Source organism: Callorhinus ursinus, unplaced genomic scaffold (genome assembly GCF_003265705.2).
Source record: "Callorhinus ursinus isolate GAN/ISIS: 27379988/994484 unplaced genomic scaffold, GSC_fseal_2.0 scaffold4, whole genome shotgun sequence".
Taxonomy (NCBI): Eukaryota; Metazoa; Chordata; class Mammalia; order Carnivora; family Otariidae; genus Callorhinus; species Callorhinus ursinus.
In genome coordinates, this window is record NW_027397066.1 from 86,803,353 (window position 1) to 86,827,171 (window position 23,819).

Here is a 23,819-nt window from a genome sequence, read left to right on the forward strand (position 1 = left end):
AGCTTGCTTCCTCTCCTAGCTCTCTATCTGTAAGCCAGGAAGGGGTCCTCACTAGACATTAGATCTGCCAGCAGCCTGATCTCAGACTTCTCAGTCTCCAGCACTGTGAGAAATAAATGTCTGCTGTTCAAGCCACCCACAGTATGGTGATTTTTTTTTTTTTTAATAACAGCCCAAACTAAGACAGTATGTATAGATTACCAACCCTTAAAGGGACACTTACAAAAAATTTCTTCACAAATGGATTTTTAAGGCTTTTTTTTAAAAAGAGGTCTATTAATTCCTGGTCTAATGCAAGTTAAATAATTTTCATTATTGTGAAAACTGACAAGATTATGCTTTTTAAGTCCTAACTTACAATGTATATTAATATGCACGTTCTCAAACAATATTGCAGAAAGGACCATGACTATGGAAAAACACACTGTATTAAAAAAACAAAAACTGTATCAGTGCTAAATAGCTTGCCTAGCAAAATGTTTTAGCTGGGTAATTCCAACAGTAACAGAGTCTTCTGAACTAGGTGATAAGGTACTGATTTCTAACAGTATTGGTTAATATTTTCTATATTGTCAATATATATCCAAATCTGAAAACAGTTTATTTTTGAGTTATGTATTTATCTTTTTCTATCTCACCCATAACAATTTTTAATATGATTGTTTGTGGTTTATCAGTGCTGAGTGCTTAATGACAAGCTCATTTCTAGTTATGTATGTTAGTATATAATTATACAATGTAATTGTATACAATGCAATAAATATGCAATTATACAATGTAATTCAGTAACACCTTTGATGAGTAATTTATATAATCCTTCTTTTAAAAGAAAAGAAACTTGAGGAAGTATAGTCTCAGACATAATTTTGAAAAATCATTAAGGCAAAAATGGAGGATTTCCCACGTGAAGACAGCAGACAGAGGTATTTCAAACCCCTTCTCTCCAAGAAAGATCAGACCCCGCAAATAACAAGGAGAACAAAAACCAGAAGACTCATCCTCCATCTTTGATGAACCACATTGAAGATTCTGTAATTTGAACCATAATAAATGAAGGCAGAAAGCAGACTGAAGAAAAATGGTAAATTATTGAGTAGAAAAGAGGAAGATCAAACTTAAATGCATGAGGAGGGGAAGTGACTATCAGGAAGCAAGTCACTTTGCTCTCATCGAATCTGAGGAAACATCAAGAATTCAGGATACCAAAAACCTCAGAGGAAGGGGATAAGGAAGAGCTGAAATCATGTTTAATTAAAAAATATTTAGAGACCCAGAAACCTACCTCCATCTTGTGTGCACTCCCTGACTCCTGCAAGGAACTAGAAGTTTATTCTATGAGGAAACTGAGCCAGAGATGCTCGCCACAGAGGAGGGCAAGGGTGATGAGCTGTCCTGAAAACAAGAACTCAGTGAGAATCTGCACACTGAATGATGGATCTCTTCCCCCTCGCCCCCCATTTGCCCTTACTTCCAGAACTTCAGAAGCTGGAATCATGTTCTCAATCAAAGAGATCAAAAGAATCAGAGCTGTCCCCAGGGAAAATAACTACAGATACTATAGCTGTAATTAAAAAAAAAAAAAAAGCTAGCCACCTGATCACTCAGTCACTAGTGAAGCCCACCACTCTTCAAGTCTTTTATTCAGTACTTCCAGTCAACTTTTTAGTGATTCATTCTTTAATATGAACTGACAGCCAAGGAATATCGAATGTGGAAAACTTCTGAAACAGAAGATAGAAACCAAAGCAACAAACATAACAAAGGATCTCATCCATGGAGAGATCAGAGAAGATATTACATGAACAAAACAAGGATAGAATGAAAAAGGAAAGAAAATGAACCAACAGAGAACAAAAAGGAACTTCCTGGAAATTAAAAATACGTTAACTAAAATTGAAAAAAAAAAAGCACAAGTAGAAAATCTAAAAGATGAAGTGTAGGACATCACCTATAAAAGTAGAACAAAAAGGGTGCCTGGGTGGCTCAGATGGTTAAGCGTCTGCCTTCGGCTCAGGTCATGATCCCGGGGTCCTGGGATCGAGTCCCGCATTGGGCTCCCTTCTCCTTGGGAGCCTGCTTCTCTCTCTGCTTCTCTCTCTCTCCTCCTCTGTCTCTCATGAATAAATAAAATCTTTAAAAAAAAAAAAAGTAGAACAAAAAAAGAAATAGAAACTGAAATAAGCATTAAAAAAAAAGTGTGACAGAAATCCTAGCCTCAGCAATCGGGACAACAAAAAGAAATAAAAGGCATCAAAATCAGCAAAGAAGAAGTGAAACTCTCACATTTTGCAGATGATAAGATACTTTATGTGGAAAACCCAAAAGACTCCACCCCAAAACTGCTAGAACTCATACAGGAATTCAGTAAAGTGGCAGGATATAAAATCAATGCACAAAAATCAGTGGCATTTCTATACACCAACAACAAGACAGAAGAAAGAGAAATTAAGGAGTCGATCCCACTTACAATTGTACCCAAAACCATAAGATACCTAGGAATAAATCTAACCAAAGAGGCAAAGGATCTATACTCAGAAAACTATAGAATACTCATGAAAAAAATTGAGGAAGACACAAAGAGATGGAAAAACATTCTATGCCCATGGATTGGAAGAACAAATATTGTGAAAATGTCTATGCTACCTGGAGCAATCTACACATTTAATGCAATCCCTATCAAAATACCATCCACTTTTTTCAAAGAAATGGAACAAATCCTAAAATTTGTATGGAACCAGAAAAGACCCCAAATAGCCAGAGGAATGTTGAAAAAGAAAAGCAGAGCCAGTGGCATCACAAGTCTGGACTTCAAGTTCTATTACAAAACTGTAATCATCAAGACAGTATGGTACTGGCACAAAAACAGACACATCAATCAATGGAACAGAATAGAGAGCCCAGAAATGGACCCTCAACTCTATGGTCAACTCATCTTCGACAAAGCAAGAAAGAATGTCCAATGGAATAAAGACAGTCTCTTCAACAAATGGTGTTGGGAAAATTGGACAGCCACATGCAGAAGAATGAAACTGGACCATTTCTTTACACCACACCAAAAATAGACTCAAAATGGATGAAAGACCTACATGTGAGACTGGAATCCATCAAAATCCTTGAGAACACAGGCAGCAACCTCTTCGACCTCAGCCTCAGCAAGTTCTTCCTAGAATTATCGCCAAAGGCAAGGAAAGCAAGGGCAAAAATGAACTATTGGGACTTCATCAAGATAAAAAGCTTTTGCACAGCAAAGGAAACATCAACAAAACCAAAAGACAACCAACAGAACGGGAGAAGATATTTGCAAGTGACATATCAGATAAAGGGCTAGTATCCAAGATCTATAAAGAACTCATCAAACTCAACACCCAAAGAACAAATAATCCAATCAAGAAATGGGCAGAAGACACGAACAGACATTTCTGCAAAGAAGACATCCAAATGGCGAGCAGACACATGAAAAAGTGCTAAACATCACTTCGCATCAGGGAAATTCAAATCAAAACCTCAATGAGATACCACCGCACACCAGTCAGAATGGCTAAAATTAACAAGTCAGGAAACAACAGATGTTGGAGAGGATGTGGAGAAAGGGGAACCCTCCTACCCTGTAGGTGGGAATGCAAGCTGGTGTAGCCACTCTGGAAAACAGTATGGAGGTTCCTCAAAAAGTTGAAAATAGAGTACCCTATGACCCAGCAATTGCACTACTGGGTATTTACCCCAAAGATACCAATGTAGTGATCCGAAGGGGCATGTGCACCCCAATGTTTATAGCAGCAATGTACACAATAGCCAAACTATGGAAAGAGCCTAGAAGTCCAACAACAGATGAATGGTTAAAAAAAAATGTGGTATTTATATGCAATGGAATATTATGCATCCATCAAAAAGTGAAATCCTGCCATTTGCAACGACGTGGATGGAACTAGAGTGTATTAGGCTAAGCGAAATAAGTCAATCAGAGAAAGACAAGTATCATATGATCTCACTGATATGAGGAATTTGAGAAACAAGACAGAGGATCATAGAGGAAGGGAGGGAAAAATGAAAGAAGACGAAACTGGAGAGGGAGACAAACCGAGACTCTTAATCTCAGGAAACAAACTGAGGGTTGCTGGAGTGGAGGGGGTGGGAGGGATGGGGTGGCTGGGTGATGGATATTGGGGAGGGTAGGTACTATGGTGAGCGCTGTGAATTGTGTAAGACTGATGAATCACAGACCTGTACCCCTGAAATAAATAATACACTATATGTTAATACAAAATTTTTTTAAAAAGTGTGAAAGTAATAAAGAAAATGTTAACATCTCAAGAAATGTACTTCAGGAAATTCCTAGATGTGCTTCACTAACACAAGAGAGTAAATAAGAAAAAGGAATAAGTGGTATCTAACACAAAAGGAGGTGAAGAGGATTCTCATTATGATGGCGAAGGGAATCTCAGGACCAGAGCTAGGCAGAAGGCCCAGAAAGCATTGAGTCATTAGTTAAAGGTCAGAAAGCCCAGGAAAGATGTCCTCGGGAAAGAAAAATGAGACTGGTAGATTACTTAGTAATTTTCATACAGTGGAAAGTTATATAATAAGGCATTTTACAGAGCTTTTGGGTAGGGAGAGGCTTGGATGTTTAAGAAAATTATACAACACACTTAGCTCAGCAGTGAACAGTATATATACAAAGCAACAATAATAAAAACATTACATAAATACTTAACTAAAAGTTGGAGGTAATATTAAGAGGATGCTAAAAGAGAAAAGGATGTAAATGTAAAAAAACAAACAAGCCAAACCACACAAAAACAAAACCGTCTTCCATAATGGAAAATCAATAGATAATGTCTAATATTTATAAATCAAGGGGTAGCAATCTATATTTATTATATAGAAAAAAGTGCTAGATTTCAGGAAAGAAAACCAGTGAGCTGAAAAGCATTGGCTTTGGTTGCCAGATGTTCTTATGGGGGTGGAAGAGTATGTACAGATAAAGGGACTCTTTGTTATTACTTTACATGCCTTCAAAGCCGATTATCTATAATATAATTGCACAAAAGTTTTTAAAGGGGTTTGGAAGAGAACATGAGTATACTGTTGGGACCACGCCTACTACTGTCTAAGATACTTGGTAAAGAATCCTTCTTTGAGAAGCAAAGGTTCTGAGCCTAATTGGGCTGGGCAAATTTAAAGATCATCCAGTTCAATCTTCCCATTTTACAGTTGGAGCAGTTGAAGCCATCTCTATCTACAGAGGAGCATAACAAGTTAGTGTGACAGCCAGGCCTGGAGTCCAGTCAATGACTTCTTTTCACTCCCTACATTTCAGAAAGAAGCAAATGGGAACATAGAGAACTAGAACAAAGTTTGGTATCAGGCAGTTTGAGTTTAAATCTTGGCTTCATCACTTGTGACCTTAGACCAGGTCTTTCTGGCTAGGTGACTTTGGGCATGTTATTGCAAATGGAGATAATAAGAGCCACTTAACATATTAAATTAAGACAATAATTAAATTATTAAATCAAAAAATCAATGTAAAGATTGTGACATCTAGCAGATACTGAATATATGCTAATTCCCTATGTTGTTGTAATTTCAGAAGATAGTAGGACCAATGAAATGAATAAAAAGACTGGGGATGTATTTGTAAAGAGTAGTTATCTAGGATGGAGGCCCCGAACTGTCTGAGTTAGGGTCCTTGATTTGCTGTGTGACCTGGAACAAGTTACTTACCCTCTGTGGGCCTCAATTTCCTTATCTTAAAATAGTACCTACTTAGATGTTTGCATACCCCTGTTCACAGCAGCACTATTCCCAATAGCCAAGAGGTGGAAGCAATTCAAATGTCCATGGACAAATGAGTGGATAAACAAAATGTGAAAGATATCTGCATATAGATATAGATATATAATTTAGCCAAAATGTGATATATATAATATATATGTTGTGATTATATATAAATTTATGTATATAAATTATATATAATTTAGCCAAAATGTGATATATATATATTATATACATATAAACAAAATGTGATATATATATATATAATTTAGCCTTAAAAAAGAAGGAAGTCTTGTCATGCTACAACCTGGATGAACACTGAGGATGCTAAGTGAAATAAGCCAGTTACAAAAAGATAAATACTGTAAGATTCCTCTTATATGAGGTATCTAAGGTAGTCACATGCATAGAAACAGAAAGTAGAATGGTAGTTACCATGGGCTGAGGGGAAGGGGAAAACGGAAGTTGCTGCTGTTGGTATGGAGTTTCAGTTTGGCAAGATGAAAAAGTTTTGGAGATCTGATTCACAACAATGTGTACACTTAAAAATGGTTAAGCTGGTAAATCTTGTATATTTTTACCACAATAAAAAGGTCAATTTAAAAAATAGTACTTATTTCATAGGGTTATTGTGTTAAATGAATAAATACATGGAAAGCACTTAACATAATACCTTACTCAATAAATGTTAAATTTTATATTATTTCTAATAGTAGTATCACTCCCTATTTCATGAAAATGCCATCTGTTCTTTTGCCTCTGGCTTGTTATTTCTTTGCTTTCTAAACTCCTTTCTACCCTGCAAGGCCCTCCTCAAAATGCCACCTCCTCCAGGACTCCCTTCCTGAATTTTCCCCATCTGAATATCTCCTGTCGCTCCTGTGATGCTTTGTTTGTACTTTTTTAATGGCACTTAACATATTCTATCCTGTATTAGGTTTGTGTACAGTTTGTGTGTTGTTGTATGTGTAGTGTTTTACTCTTCTTTGTATCCCCTGTGAATCACACACAAGAGAGAAACATTTTACGAACTTTGTGAGTTGTTTCAACCTATATGATTCCTAGATTGAGTTGATTAATATATTAAGTAGTTTGGATTCAGTGGTTACTATGACAGAGCATGCAAAAGGGATCTTTTTTGACCTTTGTATTCCCAGTCACTACCATAATACCAGTATATACAAAATGCCTGTTGATTGTTGAATGAATGAATTCTGCAATTGGTAGGATTAAGTAGTAATTATAGGCCTTTAATGATTAATAAGAGAGAACAGCAAATTACTCAACAAGATCACCTTTGTGTTGCTGTAGAAGCTCTCTACATCATTTGTCTCATGATTTTTTACAGTGTACTTCTTTTAATGAGGATTGAAATAAGACACAGAAATTGAAATGGTTAATGTGAATCTTAAGGCTTAAAATTTATAGGTTTTCATCTGCTTTAGTTTTCTATTTGTCTTGTCAAAAAAAAAAATGACCATAAATTTGGCGGCTTAAAATAACACAAATTTGTTATCTCACAGTTCTATAGATCAGAAATCCAGATGGGCTTAACTAGTTTCTCTGCTCCAGGTGTCATTAGGCCAAAGTCAGCCTCTACTTTGGTTTGGCTCTTATCTAAAGGCTGTGAGGGAAAATCCACTTCTGGGATGGTTCAGGTTGTTGGTAGAATTTAGTTCCATGCATTGCAGGATAAAGGTTCCAACTCCCTTGCTGGTTCAGCCTGTATTCATTCTCAGCCTCTAGAGCTACTGGTGAAAGCCAGCAATGGTGGTTCAAGTCATTCTCATGCCTCACATCTCTGACTTTTCCTTGTGTCTCATCTCTCTTGCTTCCGGTCTGAGAAAGTTCTCTACTTTGAAGTCCTCATGTGATTCAATTGAACCCACCCCTGTAAATCCAGAATAATCTTGGTATTTTAAGGTTCTTAATCTTAATTACATCTGAAAAAAATCCTTTTTGCCATGTTGACATGTTTCAGGTATGAGCAGGTAGACTCACTCGTCCTACTACACCATCCCTGTCTCTTTTTTTCCCTTAAAGATTGTTTATATGACCATGTCATTTCTCCTTTACAGTTTCTCACAATTTAGATTTTGCTGATCATATCCTCCTGGTGTTGTTTCACATATTACTCTGTTCCCGAGATTGCTTAGAGATTGGTAGTTAGATCTAGATTGTAAAGACATAATCAGATCAGGTTTACTTTGGGGTAAGGATACATCAAAGGTGGTGGTGTGTTCTATCAGTAGGCACTTATGTCTGGCTGTCTCTTGTGCAACATCAGCAGCATTTGTGATCATTGACCTTAGCGCCATTACTTTAGCAAGGATTGCAAAATGGCGATATTCTTTTAATCTTATCATTCCATCTTCATTTACTTCCCTTTATTAACTGTTCGGTTATGCAGAGGTACAGTACATTAGGAAAGGCCAGATAAAATTCGATTCTTTCCCTGTATTTTCTGGTTTTCAAAGTGAGTTGGTTATCTACTGAAAGTGACTAGTTTTTTTTTTCCCTGAGTACAATTATTGACTCATCAATTTAATGTTTGAAACACTTACTATTATTGCACTTAAGGATTATATGTATCTGATGCTCAGATATTCCCATATTTGTTAAGTGGGAGCCTCTTGAGGTTAGCTCCTGAGTCTCCTATTGATAGGACTTCAGTGGTATGTCATAGTGTTCCTGCTTTCAGTATAACACAATGTTCCAACTCATCTTATGCATTTCCTGCCTCCTACCTGGCAGCAGCTATTTCTCCATGCAGCTCTAAATTCTTTTAAAGGAAAATGCTATTTCGGTTACCACAATTTAGGTACTGGGGATAGTCATTGCTACTGGTTTGGTCTTTGTTTCCAGGCTCTACTGTGGTCTTAGCAAGGCAATTTTTTTTTTTTTTTTAACATCATGGGTACATACTGACACTGCCAATTTAAATTCAGGACCATGGGATTTTAACTTAGCCTCACTTAGCTATTTCATATCTCTTTCTTCTTTCTCCTGTGCTTAAAAAAAATCTGTTTCCTAATGGCATCAGCAAATTTCTTATTCGCTTTATCTCACAATATACATATTTGAGTCCTAAAACAAAAATACAGACACCAATGATGATTACTGAAAATAGTTTGACAATTTTTAACATTATTTTTCATTTAATAATATCTACCATGGCCATGTAGGGAAATATTCCCCATTCCTTTTTAGAGCTTCAGAGTAAGCCGCAAGTCCTCTGTCAATGGAAAATTGGCTTGTTTCCATTTTGTTGTTATTTCAAGTATTGCCTCAATGAATAAATCTTTTTATGTTTTGGCCAGTGTATCCCTTGAACAGATTTTTAGAAGTGAGATCGCAAATTACTCATGTCATTTTGCTGGATATTGCTGAATTCCTCTTCCATGGGGTTGTGACATTTTTATATTCCCACCAGCAATGTATGACATTGTCTGTTTCACCATACCCTAGATTGTCATCAAATTTTAGAATTTTTGCCACTTTAATAGGTGATAAGTAATATCTTAATGTAATTTAAATACTTCTATTATTTTGAACCATATTGGACAACTTTGGTTTAAGACATATTCGCATATTTTTGTTTCTGAATTTTCCAAATCTCTTGTCCATTTACTATCAGATTATTATACTTTTCTTTATTTTTAGAAACTTGCTATGTATAAGGGATATTAACCTTTTGTTAATGCTTTAAGTTGCCAATTTTTTTCTCTTTGTCATTTGTCTTTTTATGTATGGTTTTTGTTTCTTTGCCATTTTTTTTCATTTTCTGTCAATTTTTTTAACCTTATCCCTTATTGTATGTAGAATTTCAGACATAGTTAAGTATTTCTACTCCCCTAGGTTATAGAGGAATTCACTCATGGTTGTTGTTGTCGTTGTTTTGCATTTTAAATCTCTAATCCACTTGAAATGTACTATGTGTGGTGAGAGGAAAGGATCTAATTTAATTTTTCATATGGCTATCAGGTTAACCCAACATCACTTATTAAAAAGCCCATCTTTGGGGCACCTGGCTGACTCAGTTGGTAGAGCATGCAGCTCTTGATCTTCGGGTTGTAAGTTCGATCCCCACGTTGGGTATAGAGATTACTTAAAAATAAAATCTTAAAAAAAATTAATTAAAAGTCCATCTCTTTCCCAGTGGTCCAAAGTGCCACCTTTGTTTTATGCTCAATGTTCATATTCAAATCATTCCATTGATCTATATCTCTCTTCGTTATTTGCCTGTTCTTTCTGACCGGCATTTGGTAACAATGGAAATTAGGAGCATATGAAGCAATAAAACCTTTTAGGACTAAAATCCATTGTGTAAATAGTTCTTAAATTTAGTTGTTTTGTTTAAATGAGGGAAATAAACTCATTCTTTTGCATGTAGCAAAAGGAATGTGAACCTAAGTAAAGAGAGATTTATAAAAGTAAATTGTCTAAAGTTTTCTTTAAGAGCCTTGAAAGAGTTTTGCGGGGAAGCAGCTTGATATAATTAATGCATGGGGTTCAGGATCCTGCCGCTCAGGAGCTGCTTTGTTGTGGGCATGTTCTTAATTTCTCTGAGCCTTAGTTTCCTTACTTCTAAAACAGAGATAAAATCACTCAGGGCTGTTGTGAGCATAGAAAGATCTGCATGCCATTACCCAGCATAGTGGCCCCACATAAAGGGCACTCAGGGAGTATTGGTTGTCTTTTCTTCCCCTTCAGGGGAAAATGCATTTATAACTTTTATGGTGAGGCTTTCTCCAGCTACTCATGAAAATAACTGGCCTGATTTTTACTCTGCAAAACTGACTAAATAAAAGGAATAGATGAGAAATCAAAGTTCTTCACTCCCAATTACCCAGTAGTGCCTGCCTTCACTGAACGGCCGCCTTCCTAGGCTCAATTTTCAGAGTGAAAGAGGAAAAGTGGATTGACAACAACCACAGGGATTGTTGACTTCTAGATTGATGTAAGCCTAGATGGAGAGGAGATTCAGAAGGATGATGAGCAGAGAGCATGCTTTCTTCTTCCCAATACAACATTGTTTTTGGTTTTCCAGTTTAAGAGGGGAATCTAGCTTATGATACTCATATCCAGAAATTTCCAGAAAGTCTCTTCACTCTAAAAGCCCCTCCCTACCCTGAAGTTGTCAGAGATCTGAGCATTTTTCTGACAAAATGCTTTATTTTTTAAGATCCCCATATCAGATTTTTTTCCATAGGGTCCTGTTTTGCTTTATTTAGTCCAATAATTTTCATAATTGTCTACTTTAGATTGTGACACAATATAGATATATTTAAGGAATTTGTTTTGAAAACATCTTAAGATCCTTTTTAGAGGTTTTTTAATGCATTATTGAAGCCCTAATTAGATTCCAATTCATAATTTTATTCCTTTTTAAATAAACCCATTGAAAGTAGTTCATGGATTTCACCAATAATAAGAACTGTTATATGAAGATGAAAAGGGGCTCCATAAATATGATTTGATCAGTTTTCATACAACATTGATTAGATTATATTCATACAGCACTTGAAAGAATGTTTTCAAATACATTTTTATTTAATTTTTGCAACAGTATTGTTATATGTCAATATTGTTAACCATAGTTCATAGTTGAGCAGACCAAGGCCCAAAGAAGTTAAATTTTAAATGGCCCAGGATCTCAAAGGCAACTACAGTTTGAGACTAGAAATTTGGATTTCAATCTAGTGTTCCTGCCACAATTCATAATCAGCAAGAGCACTAGTTCAGACATGCATACATATTAAATTTTCCGTATTTAACATTATGTCAGATTTTCCGCTGAATGAATCTTATGCTTTATTTGCAGTGTTCCATTTGTAATCTTTCAATCTTGCTTAGCTTTCTTAATTAATATGAATAGCTAACTAGTCCTGCGGTATGTCCAAATGAGAACTATCTAAACTATTATGGAATAATGTTCTGGTAACTTGAAACCTCCAGAGGCTCAGTCCTCACAGAGTTAAAAAAAAAAAAAAAGGAAAAAGTCACAGAAGTAGCATTGTTGATTAAGCGAGAACTTAGTGCTGATGTCTGGTTTTGTTTTCCAGGTGGCACTGCATGCTTGTGGAGTGGCAACAGACATGGTGATTGAGCACTGCATCAAAACACGGGCTTCCTTTGTCACGTGCCCTTGCTGTTATGGTTTCATTCAGAACACCTCAAAGTTTAATTTTCCCAAAAGGTGAAATGTAGTGTTCACCCTAAGACACCAATGTGGGGAATAAAGCTAAAGCCCGAAACTCGTTTGATACAAAGTTGCAATGAGAGTTCGGTTTTGAACTCACTTCCTCTTTCCACAAAGGCAGGTACTATTTATAAGTTATATAAGGAAGAGAGGATCTCCTCTATGGCTGCTCCTTGATTTTTCTCCTGGACCCAACTCCTGAAATTTAGAAGCCAGTCTGAGAGTGAGCTGGCTAAGAAATCTGATCGGTTCAGCACTTCTCATCACCTGTGAGAGGCAGCAGGTGTTGTGGTTAAGTGCTTAAGACCCGGAAGTCTTCCGCCCCGGGGCGGGGCGGGGCGGGGGGGGGGGGGGGGGGCAAACATCGCCTCCTCAGAATTTTGTAAGTCCTTTCACCTCAGGCAATTTACTTGAGCTCTTTCTGCCTACATTTTCTCATCTACAAAATGGAGGTTATAATAGTAACTAACTCAAGGTTTTTGTGAGAATTGAATGATATATATGTAAAGCACTTAGTGGCACAGAGTAAGCATTCAATAAAATGTGCGCTGGGCCAGGTAGAGTACTAGCAGTGGTATTTTTAAAATACTGCCCATGGGCGCCTGGGTGGCTCAGTTGGTTAAGCGACTGCCTTCGGCTCAGGTCATGATCCTGGAGTCCGGGATCGAGTCCCACATCGGGCTCCCTGCTCGGCGGGGAGTCTGCTTCTCCCTCTGACCCTCCCCCCTCTCGTGCTCTCTCTCATTCTGTCTCTCTCAAATAAATAAATAAAATCTTTAAAATAAAATAAAATAAAATACTGCCCATGGGTGCTGATCAATCTGCAAGTCGGACAGCCACTTTTACAGTCCTTACCCCACCTACAAGAGGGAGACATTTTATTTCTCACCCCTTTGGCCTAACCTAGTGGAGGGCTGTTGTCTTGGTGGTCACGACATTTCACTCTCTGAATCATAGTTACTGAGAATCATGCTGGTCATTTTAATTACAGAATAGATTAAATATGTTAGTTTTAAAAAATTGTATAATGTATCAAAAAAGATTTCTTGATCATTTGCATGATTACTTTTAAGAAATCTTAGAAAGTTTCCATCAGAATTTATACTTAAAGACTTCTGAATAAAGTAATAAAGTACAAACAATAGCCTTCTTTTTCTTTGTCTTTGATTTTTTTTTATTTCAGTGTTTTGTTCTTTACCACAATTTGCAACTAGTTGAGAGAAAACCAAAGGAACTTTGGAAAGGCAAATTAAGTATAACTTAAGGTTTACTCAATAGCTGAAATTTCACTCTGTTCTGAATCTATACAGATAAAATGTATATTTTACAACCCATCAAGAAATCTGTAAGTCTAGCACTATAAAGATTTTTAAGAATGTTAATTTGAGTTATTCAGCCTGTGGCTTCACTTAATTGATTTTAAAGTCTTACTTTAGTGTCTCAGCTTTTTCGTATCTGTGTAGATCTATTGCCATTTTCTTCTTTTGTCAGTGGAAGACCACTCCCAGGCCATTATCCCCCTGCCCTAATCACCTGTGTCAGGTACCAGACAACTAGGGACAGCCCCTATCCCCAAAGCCACTGACATTACCCAGTCCTACCCAGTCCTAAGTTTGCTCATCCTGCCTTGCCAGCTATTCCAATGTAATCCGTAATAAAGACTCTTGCCCACATTGTATCCCACTCCCTCTGCCTCCTAAGCAGCCCTGGTGCTTCCCCATGTGGCCCTCTGTGGCATGGCATGCCCTCTCTTAGGAATTGTTGGGAAAAAACTCTTTTCCATGGCAAACATCTCCTGATCTGTTGGCCTCACCATATCTAAAATAGTAGTAAAACCTACATTTTAAAACCCCTGGATCTTTGGGGCACCTGGGTGGTTCGGTCATTAGGCGTCTGCCTTTGGCTCAGGTCATGATCCCAGGGTCCTGGGATCGAGCCCTGCATCAGGCTCCCTGCTCCGCGGGAAGCCTGCTTCTCCCTCTCCCACGCCCCATGCTTGTGTTCCCTCTCTTGCTGTGTCTCTCTCTGTCAAATAAATAAAATCTTAAAAAAAAAAAAAACCTGGATCTTTGTGTACCCATGTGGGGAAGAGAAAAAAAAAATGGTTGTGAATCTCTAATAGTGTAAACAATCTTTGAAAAAATCTTCAAAATTAATAGTATACTGAGAGTATGCTTTTAGCTTTTTATAAAGACATTTCAAACTGGCATAGTTTTTAGTGTAAGATAGCATTATGTACTCCTCAGATAAAATACCTACTTTTGTTTATAGTTTTTTCTATATTTCTATATAGAAATATATAGACTATCTCGACTCCTAATCTTTGGTGTTTAAAATAATGACTTTTTTTTCTTTTCTATTTCAGTGAACAATTCAAGAAAACTTTATCATACAAGGTAACCTTAAAAAGTTCTAGATGTCTTTCTAATATACTTTTTCCTTCTTTATATTTTTCCCCTCCCAAATTTCTAATGAGATATATAACCTATAGTTACCTTGGAATTACTCATCAACATGTAATATGGGGGGGGTTGTTTTATTTTTTTATGTTTTGTTTTGTTTTGTTTTGTTTTGTGAATCAAGATTAAAGTCCAAGTAGGTGGCAAGACTTGTGAAGGGTCTGAGAGTTTACCCTGCAAGTTCACATGCTAGCCTGCCACAATTTCATGGATGCCGGCAGATAGGAGACTTCTGAGTTAGAGACCTGGCAGTAGGAGTAGCCAGACTATCATCATTTTTGTCCTGACTTTCTGAGACCCAGTTCCCACAGGGTAGTATATAATGGGCCATGCGACACCTACATACACAGTGAATTGCAGTACAGGAGAGGGAAGCTGAGCTTAGGAAACCCAAATGTTTTAAGATTTAATCTTTAAGCAAGCATTCCTGCCCTTTGCTCCAGAGCGAAACTATGTATTTTCCAGAGTTGCTCACTGTATAAACATCTTTGAGAAGATAATCTAGAACACAGGCAAATTTTTCTGTAAAAGGTCAGACAATAAACATTTTAGGTTTTGTCAGCCACTTAAAATTTCCCAGCTATTCTGCTTTGTCCTTGCCATTTTTTGTTGCTTTTGGTGGTGGTGGTGTACAATCTTTTAAAAATGTAAAGACTGTTTTTAACTTGAGAGCCATACAAAAAGAGGTCATAGGCTGGATTTGGCCCGTAGGCCAGAGTTTGCCAACCCCTGGTCTGGAACAAACGCAGCACCTCTACTCCTAAGGCGTGAAGAAATACAAGAACTATTTCTCAACAGTAGTCAGAACATTATGTAGTTCTGAGGCATCAATCTGAGCAAACTAGTTTCCAGCTTTCTGAATATTACCACTAACTGGTCAATAACATGACAAATGCATTCTAAAAAGTGGTAATGATATTTGCCAGAAATACATGAAAATCCCATTAAAACTTGATAAATTAGATTCTTAGTTCAGTTCTTGTAGACTCACTAAAAATATATAGTCTCATTTTACATGCCAGGCCCCACCTTTCAAGATTTTTCCCTTCTCCATCCAACGGTTAAGTAGTGGGGGACAGTGACTCAAAAACGTTCATTTCTACCAGCTTGGCACATATATCTCCTTCACCTCTACTTTATAATCCTTAAACAGGCACCTCCAACTCTGTCTCCCACCCTCCCCTTTCCCCCTCCTCACCTCTCCCCCTGCTCTGAGCATAAACAGATTACTACAGAGGGAAGAGTGTTGATGCTTTCATCCAGAACCAGACTTCCCTGGTCTTTGCTTACTGGATTTTAAGTTTGTATGTCTTAGGGAACTGTAAGGTTTTTTGGGAAACATTAGGACCCCAGGAACTTTGTTTTCATAATATTCAAAACACCTTACCTTTCTCTTATAAGACCCTGCCAATAGAGTAGACAATGAGTTGAAAAATAAAAACTAGGGCCCTGTTTTTAATGCCTCTTTGAGTGATGCTGGCTAAAAACAAATTGAGAGGATGCGTGGAAAAAACCTAGGGCAGTGAAGAGGCTGGGTGCCCCAGTCTCACTGGCTAGAAAAGAACATAACATTTCTAAAGAATAGCGACAGGGTACCCAGGCTCTTCCAGAGAGCAGAAAACTCACTGTTACCCAGTCTACTGGGTCTACTCCTTCTCCCACACGCCCAAAAGCTGCTTGGCCACCAGCCCTTTTGAGAGTCTCAGGTATAAAGGCTCCAGAGAGAAGTCTGAGCTTCTTGGATACTGTGGCAAGATCTTTCTTAACTGAACCATGATGGGTGGGCCGCCAGGCAGAACTAAATGGAGGTAGTGCCTAAACGTCTTGAGAGTTGCTGAGTTGGATCGGTAGCGGGAGTGGAGAGCGGACCCCAGGGAGCCCTGAGCAGCCCCACCGCCGCGGCCAGGCTAGCTACCATCACACCCCGGGAGGAGCCGCAGCTGCCGCAGCCGGCCCCAGTCACCATCACCGCGACCATGAGCAGCGAGGCGGAGACCCAGCAGCCGCCCGCCGCCCTCCGCGCTGCCGACACCAAGCCCGGCACCACGGGCAGCGGCGCAGGGAGCGGCGGCCCGGGCGGCCTCACATCGGCGGCGCCTACCGGCGGGGACAATAAAATCATAGCAACGAAGGTTTTGGGAACAGTAAAGTGGTTCAATGTAAGAAACGGATATGGTTTCATCAACAGGAATGACACCAAGAAAGATGTATTTGTACACCAGACCGCCATAAACAAGAATAACCCCAGGAAGTACCTTCGCAGTGTAGGAGATGGAGAGACTGTGGAGTTTGCTGTTGTTGAAGGAGAAAAGGGTGCGGGGGCAGCAAATGTGACAGGCCCTGGCGGAGTTCCAGTGCAAGGCAGTAAACATGCAGCAGACCGTAACCATTATAGACGCCATCCACGTCGCAGGGGTCCTCCACGCCATTCCCAGCAGAATTACCAGAATAGTGAGAGCGGGGAAAAGAACGAGGGATCGGAAAGTGCTCCCGAGGGCCAGGCCCAACAGCGCCGGCCCTACCGCGGGCGACGGCTCCCACCTTACTACATGCGGAGACCCTATGGGCGTCGACCGCAGTATTCCAACCCTCCTGTGCAGGGAGAAGTGATGGAGGGTGCTGACACCCGGGGTGCAGGAGAGCAAGGTAGACCAGTGAGACAATATGTGTCGGGGTTATAGACCACGATTCCGCAGGGGGCCTCCTCGCCAAAGACAGCCTAGAGAGGATGGCAATGAGGAAGATAAGGAAAATCAAGGAGATGAGACCCAAGGTCAGCAGCCACCTCAACGTTGGTACGGCCGCGACTTCAATTACCGACGCAGACGCCCAGAAAACCGTCCACCACAAGATGGCAGAGACAAAAGCAGCCCATCCACCAGCTGAGAATTCGTCGGCTCCCGAGGCTGAGCAGGGCGGGGCTGAGCAAATGCCGGCTTACCATCTCTACCATCATCCGGTTTAGTCATCCAACACGAAGAAATGAAGATGAAATTCCAGCAATAAGAAATGAACAAAAGATTGGAGCTGAAGACCTTAAGTGCTTGCTTTTTGCCCACTGAGCAGATAAATAGAACTATCTACATTATCTAGCAGCATGGGGTTTTTATTCTTTTTACCTAAAGATGTCTCTTTTTGGTAATGACAAACGTGTTTTAAAAAAAAACAACCTGGTTTTTCTCAATACACCTTTAAAGGTTTTTAAATTGTTTCATATCTGGTCAAGTTGAGATTTTTAAGAACCTCATTTTTTAATTTGTAATAAAAAGTTTACAACTTGATTTTTTCAAAAAAAATCAACAAACGATAAGTACCCGTTAATAAAGGTCTTAAATAATAAAATAAATAAATAATAAATGTCTTGAGAGTTACTTTGGAAGTGCTTTTCCTCCACAGTTCAGTTTATACAGCAGATCTTTACTGACTTCTGCTCTGTGCCTCCCCTTCCAGAATTTAACTTCTATTGGGGAGAACACATATACAAATAATTCCAGTAAAATCTGGCGAGGACACCAGAGGTGATTGCCTCAACATTAAGTGAATCTTGACTTTCAAACACTATGAAGACAAAGGGCATGCTTCTTCTTGTTTTTTCTTCAAATTATATAATTCTAAATCCTTCTTCTGCCCCTTTGTTGATGCCGGTTCATGGCTGCTTAATACAAGTTACTCATTTGAGCCACTTTATTAGTGTCCTACCCATTGGCCACTAAATTTTATAGTAAGCATTACAGTGTTGTTGTTGTTGTTTTAATGCATAAAAGTTGAGACAGAGGTAACCCTTCAAAAAGAACCAACATCACACAGCCACTTCAATTACCTTATTAAAAAACGGAGGCCTCAAGTCGAATGTACAAAAGACGAAAGGGGACAAACGAGGAATCGGAGTTCAAGCCTTTGGCTAAGCTGACAGGTGAGATCATTTGCACACTTGGAGACTGCTTCTGTTCCGAGTGAGCAGCTGCCCTGGGAGCATCACAGTACCCCCACTCCGTCCGAGCACTCACCTTTGGCTGCTTGCCTATTTCAGAGCACTGTGCAGGCTCATCAGCTCTCTGCCCCTATAAAGCCTTGTTCTTTTTGCATGAAAGCAGCCTTTCCTAAAATTGTCAAGCAGAATAATTTTCCTCCCACTCCCTCAGGTCATTCTTACGGATGCCCTTAAAGTAGATGCACCTCCAGCAGCCCTTTGGAGTGAGGAGAGAGGGAGTGAGCCAGCTTCCTCTCCTCTAAAGGGACAAGGGAAGAGTCCAGAGAAACATAGGAACAGCCAGCACTCTGCTGGGTATCCCAGAGAACTACAGAACCACAGAACCCACAAAGAGTGATGATCTTCTACAGTACTGCCTTTTCCCCTGGTGGTAGCCACCTAGACTGACTTCTTGGAGCCATGTTCCTGAGATTCAAATTTTATTAAAGGAAAAATATAAGTGAATTTTAGGTCTTTTTGTTTAACACATGATAATCATGCATTGTAACCCTATTTTGGCTAAAAGCAACTGGCTAACTGGCCTGAGGATTTTCCTTGCATCCGTTCTTAAGAACTGCATCTGAAGAACAGTCTACTTGAAAGGGAAAAAGTTATTGAGTACCATTTTCTGAAAATGTGTTTCTTTCAGAAGTGTTACTTGTGCAGTACTTTATTCAGTTGAACTGTAGAACTCCAGAGAAGTGAGGTAGTTTTTATCATTTTTAGTTTTGAAGCAGAACATTAAAATAGACCCACATTCTATTGTTTTTTTTTTTTTTCTTTTAGGAACACATGATTCTGTGTAGGTTTGCGGATCAGACAGCTGTCCAGCTTCCACCCCAGCGAAGACTTGTGGGTATGTGTTTTCACAGAGCAGCTGATGAGTAGATTATACAGTATGCCTAGGAATGAATGGACTGGCTCTATATGGGGAAAACTGGTCCATTTATCAACAAGAAACTCGTTTGTTTTTCCCAGCAAAGGCAATTCATGTTGAAAAGGGCTCTGTAGGTATAAGAGTATTTTATCCCATTTTTGTTAACATTAATACTTTTATTTTTTTAAAGATTTTATTCGTTTATTTGACAGAGAGAGACATAGCAAGAGAGGGAAAACAAGCAGGGGGAGTGGGAAAGGGAGAAGCAGGCTTCCCGCCAAGCAGGAAGCCCGATGTGGGGCTCGAACCCAGGATCCTGGGATCATGACCTGAGCCGAAGGCAGACACTTAATGACTGAGCCACCCAGGTGCCCAACATTAATACTTTTAAATTCATCTTCAGTATTTGTACATTGAGCAGAATTATGTGAAATCCCTTTCTTACTGTTATGAACAAACTGAGGGATCCGTCTAAAGCCACAGAAGAATATATAAAGATGGAAAAATCAACTTTGCATGCCAAAATTAGTTAAAATATGTATAAGCATTTTTTCTTGGAAGAGGTATACTTGTATATTATTAATCATAGACCAATTTATTCAACATCTGTAATAGTAAATATTACCTTAATTGGAAGACCTGCAATAGCATTTTAAGTTTAAGTAATGAATTTATCCAAGACTTTGCTTTAGAAAAAGAAATCACATTTAGAAGGACAATAGCATCTAACAGTTACTGCACATTTAAGTGCTGAGCTAAATGCCTTACCCATTATCTCAGTAAATTCTAATGAAAATACTTATGGGGTATGTACTATTATTTAGGACTGGGACAAAAGTTTGTCCAGGATCCTTTACCCGGTAGATGATGGAGCCATACTATGAACCGATACAAAGCCTAGGTTCCAAAATTAGGGCTTGAGAAGATTGAGTGGAGTCAAAAATAATCTTTAAAATTATTTGGAAGAGCCCCCACATTGGAGGCCATCATAGTATATTGGAAAACAGATTGCCATTTCTTTGGCTGAGCACCAGATGGGATAATTAGCTTGCATGCAGGGACTGTGTTATGTGAGAAGTAGTTATCTTCAAACTCTAAAGTCAAAGTCAGCATAGCAAGATACATACAGAGAGGCATCTGAGACCTGATTTCCTTTCTTTTCTCACACTCCGGAGCATAAAGATATGGAAAAAGCTCTTCCTCTCTCTCCTGCATGCAACCTCCTTCTCTTTCCCACTCCTTTTCTCTGCCTCCTCCTTCCCCCATTCCCAACTCTCTGAGCTAGTTGAGTGTACATGTGAATGTTCAGGGAGTGCTAGACGGGAAGTTGCTGGAGTTGAAGAGGAGGAGGAACATTTGGCCTGATCACTGGCATGAGGGGAGGGAAGGTCATGTGCAAAGTCATGGACTCCATCAAATGTGGACATCTGTACTTTGCATGGGCCATATTTTTGTTCTGTGAACCTTTTAGGAAGCTTTCAAGGCCCCCAAAGGGAGACTACCAACAACTGAATTTCAGTTGTAAAGGTACTTCTTCAACATGTGAAAACATGAGATTCTTTTACGTAATAGAAAAGGAAAAATTAACTGGACTGGGATCAAAGCCAAGGGTGAATGAGCTGTAGTGTAAACCCAGGGTGGGTACTGAAGGAATGCAGGGCGTCTACTCTGACAGAGAATGTTTCATTTTAAACTGAAGAGTAGACGGAGGTGGGTGGGGGGGAGCCTTTACAGATGTCTTAAAAGATGAACAGTATTTTAAGGGAAAAAAAAGAATGTCTGCCGCACAACTGTTGATGAACGGGGAGGGGTGGGTTGGGGGGTGAGTTCGCCTAAATGGAATTCAAGACATCTCTTTTTATATCATTTCTAACACAGTTCATCCTTTTTGGCATAGGAGCTTTTAAAAAAAAAAGTACAAAATAAACATTTTAAATCCGAATGCCTCATTGCCAATTCTTACCTACTGACTTCACCTTCCACAGTTTTTCTGTGAGGGTTCTTCTGTCTTCCACAGAAGAAAGTCTCTGTTTCAATTATCTGGCTTCACTTCTGCAGCTGTTCAATTTTAGTAGTTTCTGTGGACATCCAAATAAATTATATAAAAATAATGTTTAGTCATTATTATAATTAGGAGGGAAAATGGAATTAAGTTCTGCATAGTCAGTAGCCTTTTGGAGGATGAAGTTTGTATATTGAATTTAAAGAAATTGAAAGTATAAAAGCGAACCATAGCTTTGAATATATTCAAGCCCAAATCATTTTTATTTCCAGAGCTACCTTTAACATAGAAATTTGCATTTGCCAAAGGAACACAAATTAGCTGCTTTGCTTGCCAGTCAGGTTTTCTCTTTTGTGTTCCAAAGATTACAAAGAAGATTGAATACCACTATTTTATTGGGGTGAAGGAGTTCTGAAAATTGATTATGTTACACAGCACATACTTTGAAATAACCAAAGCACAAATAAGAATTTTCTCAAATATTTTCTATTTCTCATTTTTCCTTGTCCTAAAAATTCCAGGTTCAAATGTAGCCCATCTTTCAGATACCTCTTTGTTAGCATGATACTTTAAATATTATTAAAATAGATGTTATTTTTTCACAATATTACAGGTAACATATTTCCACAGGGAATGCAGGCACAAGGTCTTTAAATGTATTTTTAACCAAAGTGGGAAATAGGATCTGTAGTCTGTATTTGAGCTTTATTTATTAAATACATTTTAAAAAGTTAACATTCTCAACAAAAAGCAAGTTAACGTTCTCTAAATTAGCAGCAGAAACAAATCTATGAACTGTCATATGTGATTGTATTTTGTCCATACCGATCAAGAGTTAGGTTGACAGAGACTAAACAGGACTTGGGGGCAAACAGCATTCGCCATATACTTGTAGATTTTGTCACTGTATAGATGGACAAATTGAAATTGCACTGTTCCCTGTAGGGAGTCTCATGATACCATTTTACTGTATTTCAGGAAAACAGTGCATGTGCCTAGTGGATCTGGATCGAGCAAGAGCTGCAGAAGAACGTGGTTACTCCGTTCAAGTAATATCCATGGAGCCAGAGAGCTGCTCTCCCAAAAATAACATGATCGTGGGAGTCCCCATTTAGAAGGAGATATTCACATTCATGTTTGGCCATCCGTCTTCATGATGAAAACCCAGTGGCATTTAGGAGGTTCTTGGCATAACTAGAAAACAGCATTAGCCATATTGAACTTATTGTGCTCAGGAAGGAAAGCAGCAGGAAAATCACGGAAGAAAGGCTGCCTGCAAAGCATCACAAATGCTCTTGTAATGTATGATTAAAGGACCGCTGGTTTTCATAGTGAGAATCCCCTGAAGTCTCAGCTGCCAACAGAATAATACTCACCAGTGGAAGTTCCATCACTGGAATAACAATTTCCTTCTCACTTCACAGCTTTTCTCATCTTGCCAATTTGATGTTCAGTTCAAAACAGTGAATTGAAGCCTTTGTAATCATTGCAGCCTTTATAATCATTTAGATATTCAAATGGAGACCAAAACTAGACTCAGTGGGATTTGTTGGTTGGTTGGTTGTATTTTAAACAATTGTACTTTTTCTATAATTTTTTAAAATATCCAGTCAGGCAACTACAGTATGGTTAAATTTTTAAGCCAGGATGAGTTGGACTTGTATTTCATTTCATATACTTCTTTAAATATGTTTCCCATAAATTACCAACTGAGATCATCACTGGTTCAGACATTTTATATGAAGACATAAAATACTTGCAGGAAATTTCCCATTGTGGGAGTATGTAATTGGGACATAAATTCTAACTAATCAGTAAATACATTGATTAATGAATTCCAGTTTATAAATAATTACTGAGGATCCATTATTTTCAAGACCCTGGCCTAGATTCTTCTAAGGATACAAAGATGAGTTGCAAGAGACATGGTCCCTTGCCTATGGAAAAAATCATGTAAAAGAAAAATTAATGAATTCGTTCTTTATGTCATAATATAATGTATGGTCACAGGATTTGTTTTCCAGATATCAACCATATTTTTTAACCATATTTTTTAATTACATATTTTTTAATTACATTTAGCTCCAATGAGCTAACACTCATTGAATGTAGATTGGAGGTAGGAGGAGTACAGAGTTTAGAAGTTTATTTGAATATTTCTCTCTTCTCACTCTTCTCAGTCCACCAGCTGAACTTTTTAAAGACAGATGACATGTCCTTTCTCACATGCTGCTCATTATTTAGCTTTTACATGCCCTAGGTTATTCCATTTGAGATGAGATTTATTTCATTGATTTTGATGTTTTCAAGCCCTGTATGACACATATGAGGAAAAAAGATTTTAATAAGGAACTCTTTCATCATCATGACTTAAAATGCAGGAATAATTTACTCAGGGGAAGGGGACTTGAATTCTTGTTTTCTGAGGTAAAATTTAAAAAAAGAATTAACCATCAGCCCTGAGTTTTTTAGTCATTTTTACCTATAGATATACCATGCTCTTTTATCCTGGGCTTTCTTTTTTAAATGGAGGTCTA

General features: G+C 38.4%; 1 protein-coding gene and 1 pseudogene across 2 annotated transcripts in view; both read left to right on the top strand.

Annotated features, from left to right (window-relative positions):
* The window catches only part of GSTCD (glutathione S-transferase C-terminal domain containing), a 132,270-nt gene extending 108,951 nt beyond the window's left edge, over positions 1-23,319 (top strand). For both annotated transcript variants that reach the window (XM_025873670.2, XM_025873668.2), the window contains exons 9-12: positions 11,838-11,971; positions 14,340-14,370; positions 19,190-19,259; positions 22,261-23,319. In XM_025873670.2, coding sequence (XP_025729455.2) covers positions 11,838-11,971; positions 14,340-14,370; positions 19,190-19,259; positions 22,261-22,397 — 372 coding nt within the window. In that variant the 3' untranslated portion in view covers positions 22,398-23,319. The remainder of the gene's footprint in view (positions 1-11,837; positions 11,972-14,339; positions 14,371-19,189; positions 19,260-22,260) is intronic.
* LOC112825539 (Y-box-binding protein 1 pseudogene) lies at positions 16,289-17,506 on the top strand (annotated as a pseudogene).
* Positions 23,320-23,819: the final 500 nt, after the last annotated feature.